Here is a 25,026-nt window from a genome sequence, read left to right as displayed (position 1 = left end):
CACTTTGGATTTAGGTACACTTCAAACCAGCCAACACTGGTAGGTACTTATTTAAAATGGAAAACTCTTATAATCCCTAAGCCAATGCTTAAGAACGTGGTGAGGCCCAGCCAACACTGGTTTTAGAATGTTAATGTTATTTGTTTTGTTAGAATATTGGTTAGTAAAGTTTGTTATTTCAAAACCCATCACCATTTGTTGTTAGACGTTTACATTTTATTTTGGAGGGAAAACATGTTTCACGTTCGCTGAAATAATAATTGTAAAAATAATAATAATCTTAGGAGAGTCAGGGAAAACTCGGAAATGTGTCTTGTCATCGCAATTAAATAGTACTTGATTATTAATAAATTGCAAAATTTGGTATAATTTATAACGTTTAAAGTCATTTACTAGGCTGTAGTAGACTATCTTACAGAAGTGTTTAAGTGATAAAACTGTCTAAACTACTATTGATTTAAATGATCACAAAACTTTAATTTTGTTTTTAAAACATTTTAGAGAAGATAAATAACATCTCCATTTAATGAAATGAGGTAAAACATTTCCTATACAGGAGGTTTTTATGATCGAAAACCCCAGAAAAATATTGAAAGTCAGAGTCATAATCTTTGCGGCCAATGCGGAAAACACATGAGAGGGTCAATTGTAATGTAATGTAAAAAAAACTTCCTTTGTGTGAAAGGAATGGAGTATTCCTCAAAAACATTATTTAACTCGTTACCCAGTAAACCGAAGATTCCAAGTTCGATACTCAGCCTCGGCAAAATCAGGTACATGAAATACTTTAGCAGGGTCCAATTTTGTTACTTTCTGATTTCATTGTTTTTCAGTGAGTCCAATTGTAAGTGTGAAGAAAATCACACCAAGTTAAGTAAAGCGGGTCTGTTCGAACTTTTCGGCTGGTTCGAACTTTTAATACCCTCCAACATTTGGAAAGAACTTGAAAAATTACGAAATATACTGTTATACCTTTATACGGGGGACGAGAACCTGAATTCTTTTTAGGCATAGGGTGTAGTACCTATTGCAAACTTAGAATATGAAATTTAAAAAAAATCGGATGAATAATGTCGCTAAAATCATCAAAATACCAACTATCGGGAGGTACAGTTTATGGGGGTTATACGAAGACGTGGACATACGAAATTCATAGGCATAGGCCGTAGTACCCACTACAAACTTCGAATACGAAATTTGAAACAATTAGGGTGAATATCGTCGCAAAAAAATCAAAATAATATCGGGAGGTACCGTTATATGGAGGCTATACGAAAACGTGGACCTATTGGCAAAATACACATGTGTGCAAAATTTTAGCCTTCTAACTCAATTCTTTCGAAAGATTGCGTGATTACAACAGACGGACAGACAGACAGACGGACGTCGCTAAATCGCCATAGAATTTTACGCAAATCCTGGGTCTGTCATAAATATTTCGAGGATTTACAAACGGAATGACAAAAGAACTCGAGTATACTCTACTTTTTGCGACGTCATTATTTAACTCGAAGTGAACCGAAGGTTACGAGTATAATACTCAGCCTTCGTTAAATCAGATTCATGGAAAACTTTAAAGCAATACGTGGCAGAGAGTCGTCCTTTATGTTCTTCCAAAAGTGTGGAGAAAATTATGCTCAGTGAAGTCACGCGGGTATGCATTGATCGCTCAAATTCGAGTAAAGTGTGAAAGTCGCTCGAATTCGAGAGTGAAGACATCTGCTAGCAAAAGAAAAGAACTAGAGTATACTCTATTTTTGTCACTCGAATAAGAGTGAATAGGCTTTGCTTGTGTTTGGACGAGAGTAAAATCTGCTCTATACAGGGTGAGATGAAAAAACTGCAACCAACTTCAGACTGCTGTCATTTCTAAGCCACTCGTCCGACAGCTCTTCCATTCGGCAAATATTGAAAAATGTGCTCGGGGTAAAGCCATTGAAATTCCAAAAAGTGCAAGAACTTACTCCGCAACCGCAGCTAAAGAGTTGCTTCGCTTGGCTGAAAGTGGTGAACTGCCGAATTTGGTTTTCTCCGATGAGAAAACATTCGTTGTCCAGCAGTTTGTAAACGACCTAACAAAATGTGCACCTTCGGTTGGCCACCAGAACCCAAGCGCCGGCCATGGTGATGGTGTGCGCCGCCATAACAGCCGATGGTCGCTCTCCGCCATCACAATCTCCGGATACCAATCCGTTGGACTATTGTGTCTGGAGTATTTTGGAAAGCACGGCTGCCACTATCGATCACTTCAAGCAAGCGCTTCGCCGGGAATGGGACAAAATACCGCAGAGCAACATTCGGGCAGCGTGTGACGGTTTCATTGGCCGTTTGAAGGTCATGATTCGGCTAAACTATATTAGAACATACATTGCAGAAGAACCAATTAAAAAGTTAACTCGCAATTCCTAATCCGGCAAGATATTTTAAACCAATGCTCAAACTTCTAATCCTGTGAATGCTGATTAGCCCATCTACATTATTGTTCATTTAGGTGACACATTTTACAACAGATTTAGTTTTCAGTCGAAATATCCCTGAACATTTAAATCGAAAATCACGATTTATCAATGCCTACAAGGAGCATTAAAGCATATATTTTCAGCACTGCATCGAACTATTAAATAATGTTATCTCATTAATTTCGTTCTATGCCTCATGTTGGCATAGTCGTACGCAAAACTCACTTCTGGACCCTAATATTTTGTCCAATTTGAAAACAACGTTCATCTTTTTATCTTAGGAAGGAATAACATATAACAAAATAAATTTTACGAAAGACCTGATAATATGCCCATTGTAAAGTCTATGGCTTTTATTTTAAATTTTACCACTAAGACACCACAGCAAATGACCTTTAAACGTATAAAACAACTGCAAAAACGTGTGCTATTTTTTTCTTAAATATACATCGTGCTATAATTTAGCAAAAGTTCAACATTTAATCAATTCTTAAAACTGTTATAAACCTTTTTACATCTCTTGAAGAACACATTTCGCTTAGATTTGATAAATTTTCACATTTTTAAGAAATTTTATAACTGTTATACAAACTGTTATACACCCAAAAAGGCGGCAATTTCATTTGAAAAGGCCTATCTCATTCAGAAATACGAAAAACCGTATTATTTGGGAATATTTGAAACTGTTATACAAACTGTTATACACTTCCAATTCATGTCATTTGGACAAAAATGGTGTTTTTTAACACAAATTAATAATTTTCAATTAATTTAACAACTGTTATACAGTATAAAATTTTTCATTTTGTTGGAATTTCATGAAGAAAATATAACAAAAATTTCATTTTATTATGCACCTGTATTGGTTTGCGACAACAGATTAGAGGCTATTTTCCAAGCGTTACTGGCCGATTTGAAGTTATTGTACGCGTTTGTAATTTTATTTTTTTTTTAATTCATTATTTAACGCACATTTCAAAACCGTTTCGTACTATGATTTAAACGCATCGCTTTGTAGTTGAGACCGTTTTATGCGCGCTCTGTTCTCTAGCATTGTGTCAAAGCTTAAGCTTACATTTTTTTTGGGGGGGGATTTGAAAGCAATATAATGTTTCTACAATAGTTTTATACAAAAACAAATAATAGGTACATCTAAATGTTGTATGGTCTTCTCCAATTCATAGGAGGACATGGTGATTTGTTGTAATTTATTTTTAACACCGTTTTGACGTGGACGGCGCGTTGGTTGCTGTTGCTGAACTGTCTGCTGCAGCAGATTGCGAAACGTAAAACAAACGTATAAAGAAGCGCGCGAGAGAGAGAAAGAGAGCAATTTGCGGGAGAAGAGCACAAGTTTTTTTTTTGTTGAGAGAATGCATTTTGTCGTCGTGTTTTTGATGGAGGCGATTTTTTATTCGTTTTTTTTTTGTTCGGCAATGATTAGAACACAAAATCAAAATAGTTTGTGTAGGGCAGGAGCAACAAGGATTGCAGGGGAGTTGGGGTTTGGGGGTTGGTGTTGGTGAGAATGAGACATGTCCAAGGGATATAATAGAAATATCCGATAGATAATAAAGCAGCATGTGTAGTGTAAGAAAAACAAAATAAAAACAAAACAGAAAAACGTTTCAAAAGAGAAAAAACGGGAAGAAAAGAGAGAAGACAAAAAGAAATTCACTCGTTTAGATAAAAAATATTACAACATTATAACACAATCTTCTTCTTCTATTTCTACTTCTTCAACATCATCATCATCTTCTTCACAATTTAGTTGGGTGGGAATGGAGACACACACTTGTTGTTGGTTATGACAGGAAGAGGGAGGGGAAAAGGATCGAAAGGATGTGAGAATTTGAAGGTGTTGGTGGTTAAGGTTTTGCGGCAAGTTCCAATTTCATTTTTTAGACTCTTCCAAACAACACCAAAAACAAAAAGTGGGTGAAGAACATCAAACACTTACATCTTCTGAATCGTCCTGCGACTGTAGACTATTTGTTGAGTTTGTGGAATTTTGCAGTTGCTGGTGTTGTTGCTGTTGCTGCTGGGTTTGCTGTTGAGTTTGCTGTTGCTGGGTTTGCTGTTGAGTTTGCTGTTGCTGTAATTGCTGAGGCATTTGCTGTTGATTCAATGCGTTGGAGGAGTTTGTTGTTGTTGTACTGTTCACCACAGCGGCGACGGCGGCGGCAGCAGCTGTTGCAGACAAAGCCGGTTGTCCGGATGCAGCGGAGGCGGCTACAGATTGATAGAAACCATTACCACTATTTGTCAAATGTTCCGAACACTTCACACAGGTGGGTATATTATAGCCGGGAACTTGAAACAACTGCAAATACAAAAAAATAAATCAAAACAAAGAAATAAATTAAATATTTCTAGCAGATATTTTTTCTAAGATTATCTCCAAAAAGGTGTCATAATTACAAATATTTTCTGTATATTAAAAACTGGAATCTTCTTTGGTATGTTTTATATATATTTTTTTTCATTTGTTCGTTAAGCTCCTCAGAAATATATACTACTTTAGCCCTATGCGGCTTTAAGGCTACTAAGGCAACCCAAGGCAACCAGAAAAAAATCCATGGCAAGCTAAATGAGAAAAAAGCGCAAAAATGAAAAAAAAAGCAAAATAAAAATGAAAAAAAAAAAAAAAACAAAATAAAATAAACACATATCAAGACCCCAACATACATGGTCAACTGCTGCTGCTGCTGGAGCTTGGCTATGGCTAGAATAGCAGCAGTAACAGCCACCACACCGCCATCGTCACCACCACACCACCATCATTGCCACTGACAGACCGAAGAAAAATGAGAAACAGAGGAACACAGAGAACAAAAAAAAAAAATAAATAAAAATAAAAAAAAATATCCAACAACAACAAGCAGGGCGCATAACGACGAACTCTTGTTGTAAGTTTTGTTTGGTTATCTTTACATCTCCGAGTCCCGCCGTACCATAGAAACCCCCAATCACACAAACCCATGGTATTCTCTCTTGTCCACACTATTCCTTTATAACCCACTTGCCTCATCACCTCGCCATGGCTCGCTACGACAAGACAACTTGCAAAAAAAAAGTCGACAAAATTAAAAAAAAATAAATAAATAATAATAAAAAAGATAAAAAATTAAAAAAAAACACACACACACACAGAACTCACACAGCTCATGTCAAAGCACCGAGTAAATGAGAATCTTGAACAGTCCATGCCAGGGCAGGAAGGAGTGTAACATTATAATCATTCATTTGGAATGGAAATCTTAGATCCTTAAGACCAAACTACAATCAGGGCACCACTTTATTTAAGGTGAACTTTTTAAAGTTGTTTGACCTTTTTGCAACAAAAAAAAGGAACTTTAATTGCAGTTTGGTTCTCAATTATTTTGAAGGTCGTATGGCAACACTTTGATAAAAAATTTGACAAATTTTTCAAAAATTATAATTCATACAAGTTTTGCTTGGAAAGTCCAGTTGTTTTCAATTTCTTTCAATGTATAACATGCTCCTGGAGAGAAGAGCCGAAAATATGAAACTTTATTGATCTAAAGGGCGGCATTTTGTAATTAAGGTCTTATTGTGTTTATCCGAAAAACAAATAGGCTCAACGACAAGTGGAGCAGTTTTCAGGCCTAACCTCTGGACGTCAGGAAGGTAGTCGAGATGTTCGAGGATCTTGAAATTAGCATTGCAGCAGTACGTGGTACATTTCTTTCGTTTCTAAGATGGGATGATGTGGACCAAAAACCTAATTTAGATCTTATTATGTTGTCGATTTAACGCTTAGGACTGGGCAGAGCCCAACAGTTTTAAATGTTGATCAGATCATAACACTGTGCGACAAAAATCATTTTTTTCAATAATTACTTTGAAAATCCAGAAGCAAAGTAACTTCAAAAAAAAAAAAAAAAGAGGGGGCAAGTTTATCCCCTTCAACACTATTGGTAATTTTTGGATAAAGATTCCTCGGAATCTTCTTTAGAACTAAAAAAGATGACTCATGTATCGACTTTTTTAAACTTGACATCGCAAAGTAACCTAAAAAAAGAGGTGGCAAGTTTCCCCCTCTTAAACACTTTTGGTAATTTTCGGATAAATATTGCTCTGAATCTTTGCAATTTTGGAATTATTTGGTCGAAATTTTAAACTATCAAGCTTTAAGCGGGTCTTTCTTTTTTTAACACGTGGTTAAAATCTCCCTTTAAATCAGATAGTAGCAAGTTAAAATATTCTACAAAATTAATTACAATAAATTCTTCTATAGGTCCTAGAAGACGGTACATATAAACCAGGAATGGGTATATATTGAAAATATATTAAGGTCGCACTTTTCCGTGAGTTTGTGCAAAAATCTCCAACAAAACTTCATTTTAGAAGGATAACGTCCAAGACAAAAATATTCCTCATCAAATTTTACGATCCCTCGCCAAATATAAATCTCTAATTCCATTGTATATCGAGAAATCAAAGAAACAAAAATGTTTCTTTACAACTAATCGATCTGTTTTTTTAGAAAAGCATCATAGTGAGTAAAAAACAAGTAAAAAAGCAGCTAAGTTCGGGAGGGTCGAACTTTCTATACTCTCCACTATTTGGAAGAAACTTGAAAACCGTTATATGTGGGCTATACAAAGATGTGAACCTGCATAGACAACCGTTATAGGGTGTAATACCCATTAGGAATTTTAAATACGAACCACTTTATTAATTAAAATATCAAATATCGAATATCGGGAGGTATTGTTATATGGAGGCTATACGAAGACATGGACCTGCATGGAAAACTTTCCGTCATAGGTTGAAGTACCCATTACGAACTTCAAATACGAAATTTGAAACAATTTCGGTGAAAGCTGCCGCTAAAATCATAAAAATACCGAATATCGGGGGGTGCCATTATGTGGGGGATATTCGATATTGTGGACCTATATAGACAATTCTCTTCCGGGAGGCAAAGTACTCAAAATGAAATGGAACTCCTTGTGTGGATTTTCAGACAATTTTATTGAAAACAAGTAAAAAAGCTGTAAGTTCGGCCCTCCACCATTTGGAACAAATTTGGCATATTTTCAAAAATAATAAAATCTGTTAAAAATTCTGTTAAAATCTTAAAAATACCGAATGTAGCTGTTACATTAGGGTCTATACGACGACATGGACTTCTGTCATAAGCCATTATAATATTCAAATGCGAAACCTAACAAAAAATCTATGAATAATGTAGCTAAAACCATCAAAATACAGAATATCGGGAGGTACCGTTATGTGGGGGCTATACGAAGACGTGGACCTGCACAGACAATTTTCTGTCATAGGCTGTAGTATCCATTACGAACTTCAAATACCAGATTTGAAACAATTCCGGTAAATAATATCGCTAAATTCAACAAAGTACCGAACATCGACAGATACAGTTTCAATTCGTTCGGAGCTATAGTGATATCCACAGACGGACAGACGGATAGACGGACGGAAATCGCTAAATCGACATAGAATTTTATGCTGATCAAGAATATATATATTTTGTGGGGTCTAAAATGTATATTTCGAGGTGTTACAAATGGAATGACAAACTTAATATACCCTCCATACTATGGTGGAGGGTATAAAAATGATAAAATAAAATAAAAAATATCGGGGGTACCGTTATATGGGGGATATACGATATCGTAGACATATGTAAGCAATTCTGGACCAAAGCCCTAATTTAGATCTTATTTCGGGGACCTATATACGATATCGTGGATATATATAATCAATTCTCTTCCAGCGGTAAAGTACTCGGAACTCCTTGTATTGGTTTTCAGACAATTCCATTGAAAAATGTGGCTTAAGTCGTCAAAATACGGAATATCGCGGGTACCGTTATATGGGGGCTTTATGATATACTGGACCGATATAGCCCTTCTTCGAAATTGACCTGCCTGCAAACAAAAGACTGATCTATGCAAAATTTAAGCTTTCTATCTTAATTCGTATTGACTCTAGCGTTATTACAACAGATGAGCAAACGGACTCTATTTAGACTTTTTTAGGTCTAAAATGATTATTTGATGAGCTACAAAAGGAACTACGAACTTAATATACCCTACCTACTATGTATGGAAGATTGGTCCCACAGTCCTCACATAACGGAACACCTCCCTCCCCCATTTTAGAGAAATATGAAGATTTTAGGTACATTTTTAATCGAAATGGACTGAAATTCAATATCTGTTGTTATATGCGCCCACAACTTGATATAGCTCCGGTTATGTACCGTATGTTTTCAATTGAAATTTAACATTCCTGTTTGGGATAGGGTAACAAATTGATATGCCTAAATGTTTCAATATTGGACATATTTTGTATATAACTCCCATAGAACCCTACCCCCCTTTTTTAGGATTTTTTAGATTTTGGCGAAAATTTTCCACAGATATTGATGTAATTTCGCATTATGGATCCTGAATACAATATATACCTTCATGCAACAAATGGTCAAGATATATTCACTCTTTGGTATACCTCCCATATAAATTTACCTCCACATTTGCCGCATTTTAAAGGTTTAAGTGACATTTTGAAACACTAGTAGGATCCACAAATGCAGACATATGCAGCTGAAATCAATTTTTGTACCCTCAATACTTTTTTAGTTTTATGGAAAAAAGAGTGCCAAGGAATGTCCTCCCTAGGTAGTACAACCTTACCTCTTTAGCAGTATACTGAAAAAATGATAAAAGACATGTTACTCTAAGAGTTTATTTCCACTGCAGCCAGAAGTAAAAAATATGAATATGTTTTTGAGTAAAAAATGTCGTTGGTACTATCAACCTAAAAATTATAGATAAAACAATGGTTCTATCTTGATTCCTTTTGATTGTTACAAACAAATGTACCAAGACATAATACTCTGACCACTTTGTGGTGCAGGGTATAAAAATATTGTGATGTGCTAATTTTATACCAACTCGGACACTCGCTTCGAAACCCTACACATGACCCAGTGATACATAAAACAAATGGTCACAAATGATAATTTCGATGAGTTCCAAACAAACTGACCAACTCAATGTACCCTGCACATATTTTAATAACTTTTCCCCGTCGGTAGTTACAAATTTTAAAAACAAATTCAGTCGCTATCAATATGGAAGGTAATTTCTCTCGAAAACAGAATATTTTTTCTATATCAGGTTTTAATAAATGGATTAAAAAAATATATTAAATTATAAAATATAGACAATGGCTTTGTTAACATTCTGTCATAAGGCAAAAAATCAAACTTGCATATATTGCATATAGTTTAAAGTTTAAAAAGTTCGGTATTATTTGCATTACCAGCCAACTATTTCGAAATCCTGAATGCTGTTCAAATTTTCGAGGGCACATTGTATTGCAGAAAACATCTTCAAGTCGCCCCGATAATTATTTTATTGGTATAATATTGTTTAATATATAAACAAGTCGACCCTTGTATGCATGATCTTTTTTCTCATTGACTTGAAGCTGTGTAATGTTATTCATATTCCTAAGTAAATTAAAGGAAAAATAAGTAAAGAAATAAATCATTTTCAGATTGAGATGAAAAACATTGGTGAGAATTTTCCAGAAAAAAATTATTCGTGATGGAATTCAAGCGTGATAGTGTGATTTCTTTATATTTGGCTGGAAAACCACAAGTGGCTATCGTTAGAGCACTCCAGCATTTAAATGTGAATAAACCTTTTGTGTCTCGTACCATTGATCGTTAACGTAATACTGGCGGAGTAGCCCGATGTCAAGGAAGTGGACGGAAGAAAATAGCAAATATCAGCAGAAATGGTTCGAAAAGTAAAGAAGCGACTTGATCGAACCCCGCGTCGTAGTGGCCGAAAAATGCCTCGTGAACTGAACATATCGCAATATTGCATTCGGTAAATATTGAAAAATGAGCTCGGGGTAAAGCCATTGAAATTCCAATAAGTGCAAGAACTTACACCGCAACGGTAAGAAAATAGACTCAAAAGAGCTTTAGAGTGGCTTCGCTTGGCCAAAAGTGGCGAACAGCCGAATTTGGTTTTCTCCGATGAGAAAATATTCGTTGCACAGCAGTTTTTAAACAAACAAAATGATCGTGTTTACTTGCCAAAGAGGACAGCTGAAAATATGCACCTTCGGTTGGCCAAGCGCCGGCCATGGTGATGGTGTGGGCCGCCATAACAGCCGACCGTGACATCAGAATAAATGCCGAATATTATCGCAATATTCTGGTGGGTGTATTAAAGCCTTGGGCACGCAAACATTTTGGCCGCAGACCTTGGGCATTCCAACAGGACTCAGCACCATTGCACTCAAGCACGCGCCACCCAAGAATGGTTACAAAATGTGTTTCCTCGCTTCATTTCTAATACTAATCGGTTGAACTATTGTGTCTGGAGTATTTTGGAAAGCAAGGTTGGCACTAAAAAATACCAAAGTGTCGATCACCTCAAGCAAGCGCTTCGCCGGCAATGGGCCAAAATACCGCAGAGCAACATTCGGGCAGTGTGTTTCGGTTTCATTGGCCGTTGAAGGCCATAATTCGTGCCAAAGGTGACTAATTCGAACAAATCTAAACTTATTCTAACATTTGATGCTATTTCCGAAAATTGTGGCTTTCTTCCAATATAATTTAAAAAAATGTAAAAATTATGGAGTTCGACTTTGTTGTTAATTTTTATCTCACCCTATATATGGGAGGTATACCAAAAAGTGAGACTTTTTGACAATTCTTTGCAAATTATATATTGTATTTAGAAACCAAAATGACTAATATTGCCAAAATATTGAAATTTCTTCAAATCGGTGGTAGGGTTCTACTGGGGCAATATCGAAAACGTATCGTTAGCTAAAATGCAAAAAGGCGTAACTAACAAAAACATAATGGCGTAGGAGAAGCAAAAAACTTTTTTTTAATGCGAACTATAAACATGTCGAATGAAGATTTTAAAAGTTAATAAAAGTGCCGTCTTTGATCGCAGACGTGTCAAATTTTGTCAAGACCTGTAGTTTAATTAAATTCACAATATTCATCCAAAAACTCAGTTTTCCAATTCTTGTTAGTTCCGCCTTTTTGCATTTTAGCTAACGATATTCAATGTTGACAATTTTGGCCCATCAATTTGTTACCCTATCACAACCATGAATGTTCAAAATAATAAAATCGGTGGTAGGGTTCTATGGGAGCTATTGTGAACCCATATTAACATTATTTTTCAAGGGTATTAGGTACCCATTCATTAAGAACAACAGGTGTCAAATTTAAGTACATTTCAATTAAACATTTACCTAAAATCTTCAAATTTCTTTTAATCGAAGGGTACCGTTATATGGAGGCTATGCCCATGCGTGGACCAATCTTTACAATTTTTTAATTGCATATTTTTTACGCATTATGAAGCTACTCTGAAGGAATTAGATCGATTGGTTGTATTGAAACATTTTTGTCACATCTTCACATCTGTCACATCTGAACGGACACACTATGGTTGGTTCACCATTTATATATCTTAATCTGAACCGATTTTCATAAAATTTCGCAGGCATTTCTAGGCTGTATCTAATATCAAGAATTGTTACGGCCATAAATATGACAGCTATAGCTCGACCGATTTCTATTAAATTAACAAGACTTGTTTCTGCCCTGAATTCAGCTGTATGCACCAAACCCCATCCTATTTGCGTCAATTTGGTGCAAAATAAACGAGAAAACCAAATTTGAACCGATTATCATCAGTTTCAGTAGGAGGGGCAAACAAACTGTCATCTCAATTGAACACTAAATGTATCCTTTATTTTGTTCGCAAAAAAATACATGGACGGGCGGACGCGTGGACGAACGGACCTATTCAAAAGTGATTCCATGTAGATCATTAAAATGAACTATTCATCTATTTTGTCTCCTTTGGCCTTTTACAAACAAATGTACCAAGTCATAATACTCTGTACGATAGCGTGATGTAAGGTGTAAAAAAAGCACAAGCTAACGGAAGACACTCTCCGCTATGTCCATGCATTAAATGTTTCGGGCAACTCAAGTTAAAATTTGATTTAAACATAGTTAAGAAATCAGTTTTTCATATACACCTGAAATAGTTTTTATACCCCTATGTGTTGGGGGTATTATAAGTTTGATTGGGTCAAAAATTATATAACACCTCGAAATATTAGTCTCCCACATAGGAAAGTGTATATGGATCTTCCCATCTCGCCGAGCTGAGTCGATCTAGCTATGTATGTCCGTCCGTCTGTCTGTCCATGTTAATTTGCAATCACTCTACAGGTCGCAATTATGATCTTCACGAAATTTAGAATCTAGGTGGGGTTAAGGTCAGAATAGAACCCTATTTCTTTTGGAGATGATCGCATAATATTTAGGGGTTGAAATGGACCAAAAACTGAAATTTTTCCTGATTTTGCAGTTGCTCTACAGGTTACAATTATAGACCAATCGAAGCGAAAGTTAGCATGGGGCTAGAGCCTTCCAAACCTTCCAATTTTGATGGTCATCGGGTAATATTTTGTGGTTGAAATAGACCATAGCATTTGTGATAAATAAAAGTCAAATTTTCCATTAAACCGCGAATATTTTTAATGCCGGCGAAATACAAATAGACGAACGGGTCAATTCAGACCATTACGTAGATGCCGATAGTAAATATATCGGATATATATAGCGAAAAATATACAATGTGTATATGCAGAGGAAGGGGATGTTAGTTAGAATGCTTATATCTCAAGAATGGCTGGACCGATTTTGACAAATTTTGTCAATTCAGAATGCCCTCTTGGCATAAAAGAATAAAATCTAAAAAAATTGCATAAAAGATGCCTATAATCATGATAATATAGATTTTGTAGTAGTATATTCGCATGCTATTTTTTCAATTTGACTTAAAATATTGAAGTGTATATTTTGTGATATTTTCTCACCTTACAACACAGGTTAGGATTATTATATACAGATTTCAATTTTCATCCGATCCTCACGAAAAGGGTAGGGTTAGGCTCAGAAGGGCTAGGCCTATTGTTTTCAAAGATGCCCGCAATATATTTAGGGGTTGAAATGGACCAGCAACTCAAAATGTTCCTGGTTTTGCAGCCGTTATACAGGTCACAAATAGAAACCAAAGGACACGAAATCTCGCATGAAGTTAGAATTTAAGACAGTGGGCAGAATGGACCACTACTTTTGTGTGAAAAAAATACCAACATTACTTACAGGCGTTATCCGAAATACACACTAGGGGAACTTCCGGCTTTGTTTGTGCTAATTTCGTTGTCAAATATCGTGGACAAGCAAATCATATAGATGAGTCTAAATTTGGAGATGATCGCAAAATATTTAGGGGTTCAAATGAACCAAAAACAGGAAAAAAAATCTAATCTCACAATTGAAGCCAATCGACACGCCTGAGAAAAGGGTTAAGGACAGGGAAGAATTCTAGCACTTTGGATTATATTTAGCTGTAAAATAGACTACAACAACTAACAGCATGACGGAGTGCGTAAATATTGGATTAGATAAAATGGATGGGGACTTCTAACATATTGTAGTGTTGTAGGGTATCACACGGTCGGCCCCGCACGGCTATAGCCTTAGCTTACTTGTTTTCATTTGAAATTTCACTCCTCTATAAAAGTTCTCATTTCACATTTTCATAGAACAAGAATTGAGGCCCAGGTCCGTGTTTTCGTAAATCCATATCCATAAACACATATTCGGTATTTTAATCATTTCTTTTCCATTTTATTTCTTCCAAATGATGGAGGGTATAAAAAGTTCGGTTTAGCTGGATTTTGGCTTCGTTTGATCTTTTTTTGACTCCCACAGTTTTTAAAAATTTATTATATTTCTGACTAAGCTGCTGGTCATAGCCGCATAGGGGTGCAAAATAGTTGTAAGTTCTTTATTCAAAGAGAAACTGTGCACGGTGTTTAACAGAAAATTATTTCCTTGATCGTTAACATGAAATGGAACTTCTATGGCCAACGTAATATAACTAAAATGCATTCATTATTAAAATATTTAAAAATGATTACCCTTTTTTAAATGGAAATATCCTTTTTAGCAACCAACAACTCTGGCAATGACACACAATAACTCCACAAATATTTTTCAACAAATTTTGATCGATTCTATTGAAGATCAGTATATCAATTCACTTCAGGCAACAACAACCAAATATCATTTAAATTTAAATTTTTTTTAAAACTTTTTTTTTAATTACAAGGAAAAAAATTGCACTTAAAAAAAACACGCACTTTGTAACTTCAAAAGTTAAAAAAAGAATGACAGTTGAATTTTTGATTTGTACATCAGAGACCGCATGTGTCGTGAAGTGATGGAAAAAAGCAGGATGCGGCGGATGGCCGCAGCAGGGCATATATGTGTGTGTGTGTGTTCATATTCTAAGCTAAGCCATCAAAAAAAAGGGTTTGCAGGAGGAGGAAAGGGGTGAGAAGTTAAAGTGAAACGGCGGCACGCGGCCATCCCATACGTGAATAAATCCGCGTCATATGAGGGAAAAAATCAAGAAAAACTTGTTTTTATTTTTCGTTCGTTTTTAATTTAAAACAAAAAAAAAGGAAAACAAAGCGGAAAAAATTTTGAGCAAAAGCTCTTGTTAAGGATTTGAAATTGTTTGGTTTTCAAAATTACATATTCCCAAACCGGATACCCAGACACAAAATTAGTTAACCCTTATTTTTTGGCTAAGACGAAAAAAGGAGTAAAACTAGTTTCCTTTTGGGCTTGTTGTTGTTGTTGTTTTTTGTGTGTCTTTTTGGCAAAGAAACAAAACAAAATAATTATAAAATTTTCAACCACCTTGATGAAATAAAACCCAAAAAAAAACACCATATGTGGAAGGAAGAATACCCCACAACACGGGTCTTCCAAAGCCCATAGATTCATGCGTGATTTCTAAGGAAAAAGTAATGGTTGCCAACTCAACCATTTGAAATGAGTAGAAAAAAAAATTAGAAAAAATAATAAAAATGAAACAAAGAAATTTTATGAGAAGTTGTTGTTGTTGTTGTTGTAGCAGTTTTACACGTTCTGTTGTTTTTTCCGACTAATCTGGTTCTTCCTCAATGTCCAGGTTTAGGAATTCTGCTACCTTTATGGGCTGTAGCCATAGATCCTCTGGACGGAGTTGGGTAGGCTTGGCAGGACAATTAAACAAATGCAGCGTGTTGTGCGGGCCTGTATCACACGCTGGGCAGGCGTTCCGCACATCCTCATCAATTCGTGCCCAATACGAATTGAGACGGCTGCACCATCCTGAACGTAGTTGGGCCAAAACTACCCTGGTTTGCCTAGGCAGCCGACGTTCTTCAGCTGCAATGGATGGGGGGTGGACTCCGAGTATGGCATTCATACTGTAATTATTGACTACCTCTGCGACTGCATCAGTATGAATGCTATTCAGACCTGCTTGATAGGCTTCATGATCTAGAGGCTCTCTCTTATATCGCTGGACCTCTCTCTCTAGATCGTGCAGGTCCTTCCTGACACGCCTGGGTGGGGGAGTTCTATCCACCATATGGTGGTTAGGGTGACTCCCGCGATAACACCCAAGCAGGTACTGCAACGAAAGCATATGATTATGCTGACGTAAGGGAAGAACCTTCGTCTCCTCATGTAAGTGGTCCACAGGCGTCATGAGGAGGCACCCTGTTGCAGTTCTCAGGGCGGCATTCTGGCAGAAGTTGAGGCGTTCGCTTGTCGACGGCGGTGGCGACGACGTCGGGTTTTGGAACAAAATCAATTGTCATCAGGGTTTGGGTTGTTTCGAGCAAGAGGATCATCCCCGTATGGGACATTTGCATATGTAGATTTTTGAAAAACTTTGCAGATGCCAGTTGCAAGAATAAATGTAATGATGGCAGGATGGCAAACAAATAAAAATCTTCAATTGCCGGCTGAAAAGAAAAACAACCACAACAACAACAAAAAGAAATCCAACAAACAGCCAAAAATTCACCCGCCATGTACGCATAATTATTTGAGGAGAACAAAAAAATAGTTTTTATTCATCTGCCTTGAGCTCTAGGCAGGGGGGTGTGAGGAGCGGGAGGAGGGGGCAAGGCAAATTTCTAAACTACTTGAAAAACTAAACAAGGACCAAGGCGGCAGCACACACACTTTTTCAACCACTTTTGCGGACTTTGTGGAGTTCTTCGAAAGGCATGGATGTGTATATATCCCCAAAATTATCACCACCCCCTCCCCAGCCTCACCTTATCGTCGGTCTTTTGAAATTGTAACAGAAATTTCTCAAAAAGGAAGTGATGAGTTTTAGAAATCAGCCAAGTTTAAGAAGGCTGCCTGCCATTTAGGCAGAGCGAGCATACATTTTCAAGCAGCCACAATGAAAGCCTTTCAAAAGAAAGGCTCCATATTTTGCTGCGACATGGAGGAGGGGGAGGTGCGAGAGGTGGGGGAGTTGGGTTTCTTACACTCTTCCTCAAGAGCTCGCACACACACACACAATTGTCATCCCTGATTGGAAATGTATGTAGTAATCAACCATTCAGTTTTTCTAAGTTTTTCCTAAGGCTGCCAGCCAAACAGCCAAGTACCAGAGCTGGGAGTTTGCCACCGCCGTCGCTGTGTTTAGTTTTTGCACTCAATTGTTTGGAAAAAAAAGGAAACGTGAAGCTTTTCATCGTTGCCGTCGTCTTTCTAATTTGGAAATGAACTACCTTAGGACACGCCTTAATTTGAATGCGAATATAAATGTGTAGAGGATTGTTTAGATAGCGGGTGAGTGGGGAGGCTGGGTTAGGTGGCAGAGGGAGGGTTGAGTTGGAGCATATTGAGCAGGAATGTGGCGATGCCGTTATGCCACAAACAACATTATTTTTCAAAAACTCTACGTGGGCCATGAGCAAAAGTTTTCAAGACGCTAATGCGGTTAATAAATAACCGTCGTCTATCACACGCACACACACACACCCACACGCATAAGCAATCATGCAGTCGGGCACCAAACACAATATTCAATACAACTACACAAGAGCAGCAGCAACATTTCCCTACAACAGCTACCCACCCTAGAGAGGATCCCATACTACTAAAACCTAAGGCCGGTCTGGTGGCCAGGCACCTCAAAAACACCCACCCAACATCTTAAAGGAAACCAAACAAAGTCTTAGCGAAAGGCTCCAACCCTACACCACACCACCCCCCCCCCCCCCCCCCCCTGAGCAAAGCTACACGGACACTCTCACACACGCACATAGACATAGTCATACACCCCCTCTTAAGTCGTTTGCAGACCAAAGAGCCAGCCAAACACAGCCGCACTTTAAAGTGACCAACTATTGATTTTTATCACTCACTCAGTGAACGGGCAAGTGTGTTGGTGTATCGGTGTGTGTGTGTGTGTGTGTGTGCATGTACTGGCCAGCTTCTTTTCAATTCCAAAAGGATAAGTTATCCTCACGATGTGGCAATGGCGTTGACGAGGCCAACGAAAGACTATGACAACGATGAAGAAGAAGAAGACGACGACGACAACGACAACGATGATGACGAGGACGAGGACGACGACGGCAACCACGACGATGACTTGGCGATGTTTCTCGTGGGGGTTTTCTTCTTGTCGTCATCAAAGCATCGTTGCCATCGTCGTTCGTGCCCATCGTGTAACTCCTTTTCGCCGAAAACACAACAAAAGCCTGGCAAAAAGGCGGAGTGTAAGATGCAGTTCGTGGCTGGTTTAGCTGGTGCACCTCGGCGGCGGTTCGTCGTTGCTTTGATGTCGCTGTTTTTTGTTTTTTTTTCTTTCATGGTTTCATTGGATACAAGATTCAAAGTCGTATGTGGTTGAAAACTAAAACTACAACAACAGGAACAAGAACAAGAATCCAAGAAGAAACTAAATATTACTGTAACAACGACAGCAACAACAACCACACAGTGGGGAAGTAAACGGGAAAACAACAACCAACCACCTAACGACAACCCCTAGAAATGAAAACAACAACAACAACAGCAATATTTGAAAACTATTGACAACAACAATAACAAGTGACTACTTCTTATCAGCAACAAACATCGAAAATTTTTCAATTGCAATCCGATGGAGATACAGTGGTTTCCAGGGCAACAAAGGGCTTGCACAAAGAAAAACAGAAGGTTTTCTCAAAATCATATCCCATGTCGAATCAAAATTCCTTCTTCCAAAATCTTTGGATTTGGAATAAAGGAATTACGATTGGACCAAAGATTATTCAGGTGGGAATGTGATTTGAAACCAAGGCATTTTAACACCAAGTACAGGGTGAGATAAAAAAAACTGCAGCAACGTCAGACGCCATAATTTTAAATTTTTTTTTTTTTTGAATTTTATTGAATGAAAAAATGTCGGAAATAGCATCAAATTTTAGAATAAGTTTAGACTTGTTCGAATTGATAACCTTTGACACGAATTATGGCCTTCATTGATCACCTTTATGGCCAGTGACACACGCTGCCCGAATGTTGCTCAGCAGTATTTTGGCCCATTCCCGGCAAAACGTTTGCTTGAGGTGATCGATAATTTGGTAATTTTTAGTGCCAACCTAGCTTTCCAACATATAACAGACACAATAGTCCAACCGATTGGTATCCGGAGATTTTGGTGGTCATTGTGCGCTGGAAATGAAGCGAGGAGCCTCATTTTGTAACCCATCTTGGTGCTAAGTGCGATGGTGCTGAGTCCTGTTGGAATGTCCAAGGTCTGCCGCCAAAATGTTTGCGTGCCCAAAGCTTTAATACGCCCTCCAGAATATTTTCGCGATAATATTCGGCATTTATTCTGATGCCGAAGGCTTTAATACGCCCTCCAGAATAATTTTGCCATAATATTCGGCACTTATTCTGATGCCCAAGCTTTAATACACCCTCCAGATTATTTTCGCGATAATATTCGGCATTTATTCTGACGCCACGGTCGATTAATACGAGCGGGGAGCGACCATCCGCTGTTAAGGCCGGCGCTTGAGTTTTGGTGGCGACCATCCGCTCACCATGGCCGGCGTTTGAGTTCTGGTGGCCAACCGAAGGTGCACATTTTCAGCTGACCTCTTTGGCACGTAAACACGATCATTTTGTTTGTTTACAAACTGCTGGACAATGAATGTTTTCTCATCGGAAAAAACCAAATTCGGCAGTTCACCACCTTCGGCCAAGCGAAGCAACTCCTTAGCTCTTCTGACTCTAATTTCTTTCCGTTGCGGTGTAAATTCTTGCACTTTTTGGAATTTCAATGGCTTGGCCCCGGGTTCATTTTACAATATTTGCCGAATGAAATATTGGGATATGTTCAGCTCACGAGCGATTTTTCGGCACTGCAACGATAGCCACTTGTGGTTTTCTAGCCAAATATAAAGAAATTACACTATCACGCTTGAATTCCATCACGAATAACTTTTTTTCTGGAAAATTCTCACCAAAATGCTTGTATACGCTTGTAAACAATATAATGAGCTGTCACTGGAATAATTTTAACAGCTGTCGTACGACTGGCTTAGAAATGGCAGCAGTCTGAAGTTGGTTGCAGTTGGTTGCAGTTGGTTGCAACTTTCGGCTATAGAAAAGTTGTTGCCGAACACACGTTGTTGACGAACAACTTTTCGGCTATAGAAAAGTTGTTGCCGAACAACTTTTCGGCTATAGAAAAGTTGTTGCCGAACAACTTTTCGGCTATAGAAAAGTTGTTGCCGAACAACTTTTCGGCTATAGAAAAGTTGTTGCCGAACAACTTTTCGTCCACAGAAAAGTTGTTGCCGAACAACTTTTCGTCCACAGAAAAGTTGTTGCCGTACAACTTTTCGTCCACATAAAAGTTGTTGCCGTCCACAAAAAAGTTGTTGCCGAACAACTTTTCGGCCAAAAAACGTTGGTACTAAACAACTTTTCGTCTATATTGAGAAGTTGTTGCCAAACAACATTTGTTCTTTCATAGAAAAGTTGTTGACAAAAAAACTTTTCTTCCTCCATATGGAATATGGAAAAGTTGTTGCCAAACGATTTTTCGTCTATATAAAAACGTTGTTACGAAACAACTTTTCTGCTATAAGAAAAAAGTTGTTTGCTGGGCAACTTTCGTCTATATAGAAAAATTGCCAAAAAAAAAAAAAACTTTCTGCTATTGAAAAATTGTTGCCGGACAACATTTCTTGTATAGAAAAGCTTATGGTTCAAATTTAAAGTAAGTTCTCTCAATGAATCTCAACAACTTTTCCTTTCCCATAGCCAATTACAAGTTCTATTAAATTTCTAATGCCGCACACAAAATTTACTCTAAATAAATGATCCAATCAATAACCCATCTGCACTTGTCCTACAATCCCAAATTCACAACCACTGTCTGGTAAGCTAACATTCATTTTTTAGGCAGACGAGAAACTTTTTAGGAAATCCCCCATTAGAAGACGAGAAATGAAGGCCAACGACAGCAACAGCAACGGCAGCAGGAGCAGGAGCAGCATCAACATCGACACAGATTCTTTAGCATTTGCCATTCATTCTTTAGCCATTCAACCCGATTGCCTCCATCAGACCGAGTTCTGCTTTGTGTCATCACCACACGCACAACAAGGTGGTCTACGGTGCGTGCTAGACGACTTCCAGTTCGGAATGAATGCATGTGCGTGTGTCAAAGTTTTTGGCAATGGAGAGATCACACACAGATGAAATTGCAACTGATGAATATTTCCAAATCCAGATGCAGAAGGACCAACAGGCAACCGAGCTACTGCCACCAATACAGCAGTTGCAGGTTTGACTAGCAACAGCATCAGAAGAACAACCACCACCACATTTTGGCAAGACAAAGTGGTCAAAATGAAGTTAACACTCGAAACTTATAACAAGGCGAGTGTTTAACCTTGTCAAAGGTCATTTTGAGATCGACACAAAAAATATGTCATTGCCGTGCTAGCCAGCCTTACTGCCAGCCAGGCAGCTGCCACTGGTAAGAGACGACCAAAGGCAAAATGTTGTGCTGTGCGAACAAAGTTACGCCTGATTGCACTTCCGTTTATCAAAATTTTGCTCTAATTAAAGCAAATACGAAAATAACGAAAGCAAAACAGGAGGAATAGAAGGAATCTCAAAGAAAAGGAGGATTGCTTTCTGTGGAGACCTTGTAACAGAAAGAACTTCTTTCAAGTACACGACTTGCAGCAAAGTGGACAAACAAAAAAAAAAAGAGTTGGGAGTTGTTAAAAAACTGAATGGGAATATCATTTTGGGTGGATAGTTAATTGAAGAATTCGAAATGGTGCTGTGGTGGATGAGTAAAATGATTTTGAGAATCTTGATTAAAGAGTTGCGTTCATTGTATGGCATGCAAGAGGATACTACTGGTTAGACAATTAAAATTGTATTGACAGTTTCACAAACAATTATGTCATCAGCATTAATAGAATTGTTTTGGAAGGCATTTAAATATGACACATTTTCTTAACAAATAGGCAGAATTGAATATGGTTGCGAAACAAAATTGACATGATTTTCTAAGTTAGAACGTATCAGCTCATTCTATATAACCCCAATCTTCATTCGTATACCTGAATTGAAAAATATCGTTGTGTGACAAAATTCAGTTTTTTCAATAATAACGAGAAAAATACACCAGATTTTAAAGGTAGAGCTAAAAAGACGACACGTATATCTTTGATTCGGAAGTTCCGCACTTTTGCAAAATTCCGAATTAAGATTCCTCGGAATCCGTGCATTTTAGGTACATAGTGTATGCGGCAATATTGCAGATAAAAATACTAGGAATAATTTTTTTTTCGAAAAATTTAACCCACAAGGGTGTCAACAAAGTGGGGTTTTCGCTTTTTGGAATATGGTCAAAAACAACCCTTAAACGGTATCAAGTAGCAAGTCAAAATATTCTAAAAATTATTTATCATAATATTCTACTACAGGTCTCAAAAGGACGTCAAAAATCTAAATCTTACCAACACGCCAGGAATTCATATTTTCTATATCTAGAAAAGAGGAAAATGTTTGTAATTTATGGACTTGAAAACCGCTGCACATTTTTTTTTTTTTTTTTTTTTTTTTTTTTTTTTTTTTTGAAAATGCCCGGGTGTACTATAACATCGCCTGAAAAAAAACATTTACATTTTTGAAATTCCATTTGGAACTACAGATATAGCAACAGAATCGGAAATAACTACCAAAAATTTAGATTTTATATGTACATATCTATCGATCGATTACAGATACAGTCTTCAAATTTAGAATCCGAAACGGAATTTAGAACAAAAATAAATTTTGCCATATTATATCGGTTCAGATTTCGATATAGCTTCCATATATATTTTCGACCGATTTCATTTATTTGATGCACCCAACGCGATATGTATGTCCGATTCCAATGAAAATCGGAGAGACGAAAATTGGTACCAAAAAATTTGCCAAATTATATTTAAACCGGTTGAAGTTTGGGATCCCATACAGGGTGAGATGAAAAAACTGCAATAAACTTCAGACTGCTGTCCTTTCTAAGCAACTCGTCGTCCGACAGCTGTTAAAATTATTCAAGTGACAGCTCATTATATTTTTTACAAAGCGTACAAAAGCATTATGGTGAGAGTTTTCCCGGAAAAAAGTTATTCGTGATGGAATTCAAGCGTGATAGTGTGATTTCTTTATATTTGGCTGGGAAACCACAAGTGGCTATCGTTAGAGCACTACAGCATTTAAATGTGAATAAATCGTTTGTGTCTCGTACCATCGCTCGTTACCGTGATAGTGGTAGCGTAGCCCGAGGTCAAGAAAGTGGACGGAATAAAATAGCAACATTAGCAGAAATGGTTCGAAAAGAAAAGACGCGACTTGATCGAAAACCAGCGTCGCAGTGGCCGTAAAATAGCTCGTGAGCTGAACATATTGCAATATTCCATTCGGCAAATATTGAAAAATAAGCTCGGGGTAAAGCTCGGAAATTCCAAAAAGTACAAGAACTTACACCGCAACAGAAAGAAAATAAACTGAAAAGAGCTAAAGAGTTGCTTCGTTTGGCCGAAAGTGAAGAACTGCTGAATTTGGTTTTCTCCGATGAGAGAACATTCGTCGTCCAGAAGTTTGTAAACAAACAAAATGATCGAGTTTACTTGCCAAAGAGGTCAGCTGAAAATGTGCACCTTCGGTTGGCCATCAGAACTCAAGCGCCGGCTATGGTGATGGTGTGGGCCGCCATAATAACCGATGGTCGCTCTCCGCTCGTATTACTCGACCGTGGCATCAGAGTAAATGTCAAATATTGTCGTGAAAATATTAAAGCTTTGGGCACGCAAACGTTTTGACCTTGGACATTCCAACAGGACTCAGCATGCGCCACCCATGAATGTTTACAAAATGAGGTTCCTCGCTTCATTTCCAGCGCACAATGTCCACCAAAATCTCCGGATACCAATCCGTTGGACAATTGTGTCCGGAGCATTTTGGAAAGCAAGGTTGGCACAAAAAAATACAAAAATGGCGATCACCTCAGGCAAGCGCTTCGCCGGGAATGGGCCAAAATACCTCAGAGCAACATTCGGGCAGCGTGTGACGGTTTCATTGACCGTTTGAAGGCCATAATTCGTGCCAAAGGTGACCAATTCGAACAAATCTAAACTTATTCTAAAATTTGATGCCATTTCCGACATCAATAAAATTTAAAAAAAAATGTAAAAATTTGTTTGACTTTGTTGCAGTTTTTTTCATCTCACCCATCAAAATATATCATCAATTTTTGTTTAAAAAAAACCTTGTTTATTTCACCTTTCTTAAATGATGTTTTGTTGGAGATTTTTGTACAAACTCACACAAAGTATGGCCTTAACCCCAAAATGTCTCTTTAATACATATGAATTCCGGTGGTTCAGGTAAGATTTAGATTTTTGACGTCTTCCTGAACCCATAGTAGAAGTTTTGGCAAATAATTACGTAGAATATTTTGACTTGCTACGATCTCATTTAAAGCGAATTTTTAATCATAATTTCAAAAAGACCACTTTTTTGACTCGCATGAGGGTTAAAATTTTGACCAAAATATTTTATTGTTGCTTAATAGTTAGGCTTTATCCCATTATTGTTGTTAAAAAAAAAAAACAACGTTTATTTATTAGTGGAGAATAATGATAATGCTAACAAGTGGGTAAGACAGGGAATACCTAGGAAAATCTTTAAATCTAACAACCGCACTTATAAACATTTGTGTGGAGTCTGAGAAATCGGAGATAATCCGGAAATTTCCAAAAAATGTGGAAGAAGGGGAATTCGCCCCCAAATATTTAAGTTACTTTGCGCGGTAAACTTCAAAATGCCAATACACTGGTCTTCTTTTTTATACCCTCCATCATAGTATAAGTTTATAATTCCGTCTGTAACAACTCGAAATATACATTTTAGAACCCACAAAGTATATATTCTTTATCACCATAAAATTCAATATCGATTTAGCGATGTCCGTCCGTCTGTCCGTATGTGGAAATCACTCTAGCTTCCGAAAGAAATGAAGTAGATTGATAAAATTTTACTCAAATGTATATTACGTCTGCAGGACTTTTG

General features: G+C 37.4%; 1 protein-coding gene across 3 annotated transcripts in view; it reads right to left on the bottom strand.

Moving 5' to 3' along the window:
* The window catches only part of LOC101898210 (zinc finger protein 69 homolog), an 87,058-nt gene that overhangs the window by 21,494 nt on the left and 40,538 nt on the right, over positions 1-25,026 (bottom strand). The window contains exons 2-3 of one of the 3 annotated variants that reach the window (XM_059118609.1): positions 4,420-4,782; positions 3,610-3,726 (exon numbers count right to left, since the gene is read on the bottom strand). In XM_059118609.1, coding sequence (XP_058974592.1) covers positions 3,610-3,726; positions 4,420-4,782 — 480 coding nt within the window. The remainder of the gene's footprint in view (positions 1-3,609; positions 3,727-4,419; positions 4,783-25,026) is intronic. The other 2 variants (XM_059118610.1, XM_059118611.1) reach the window with 2 other exon arrangements.

The sequence above is a fragment of the Musca domestica genome, unplaced genomic scaffold (assembly GCF_030504385.1).
Source record: "Musca domestica strain aabys unplaced genomic scaffold, Musca_domestica.polishedcontigs.V.1.1 13, whole genome shotgun sequence".
In the NCBI taxonomy this organism is placed as follows: Eukaryota; Metazoa; Arthropoda; class Insecta; order Diptera; family Muscidae; genus Musca; species Musca domestica.
This window is presented reverse-complemented; position numbering and strand designations above follow the sequence as displayed.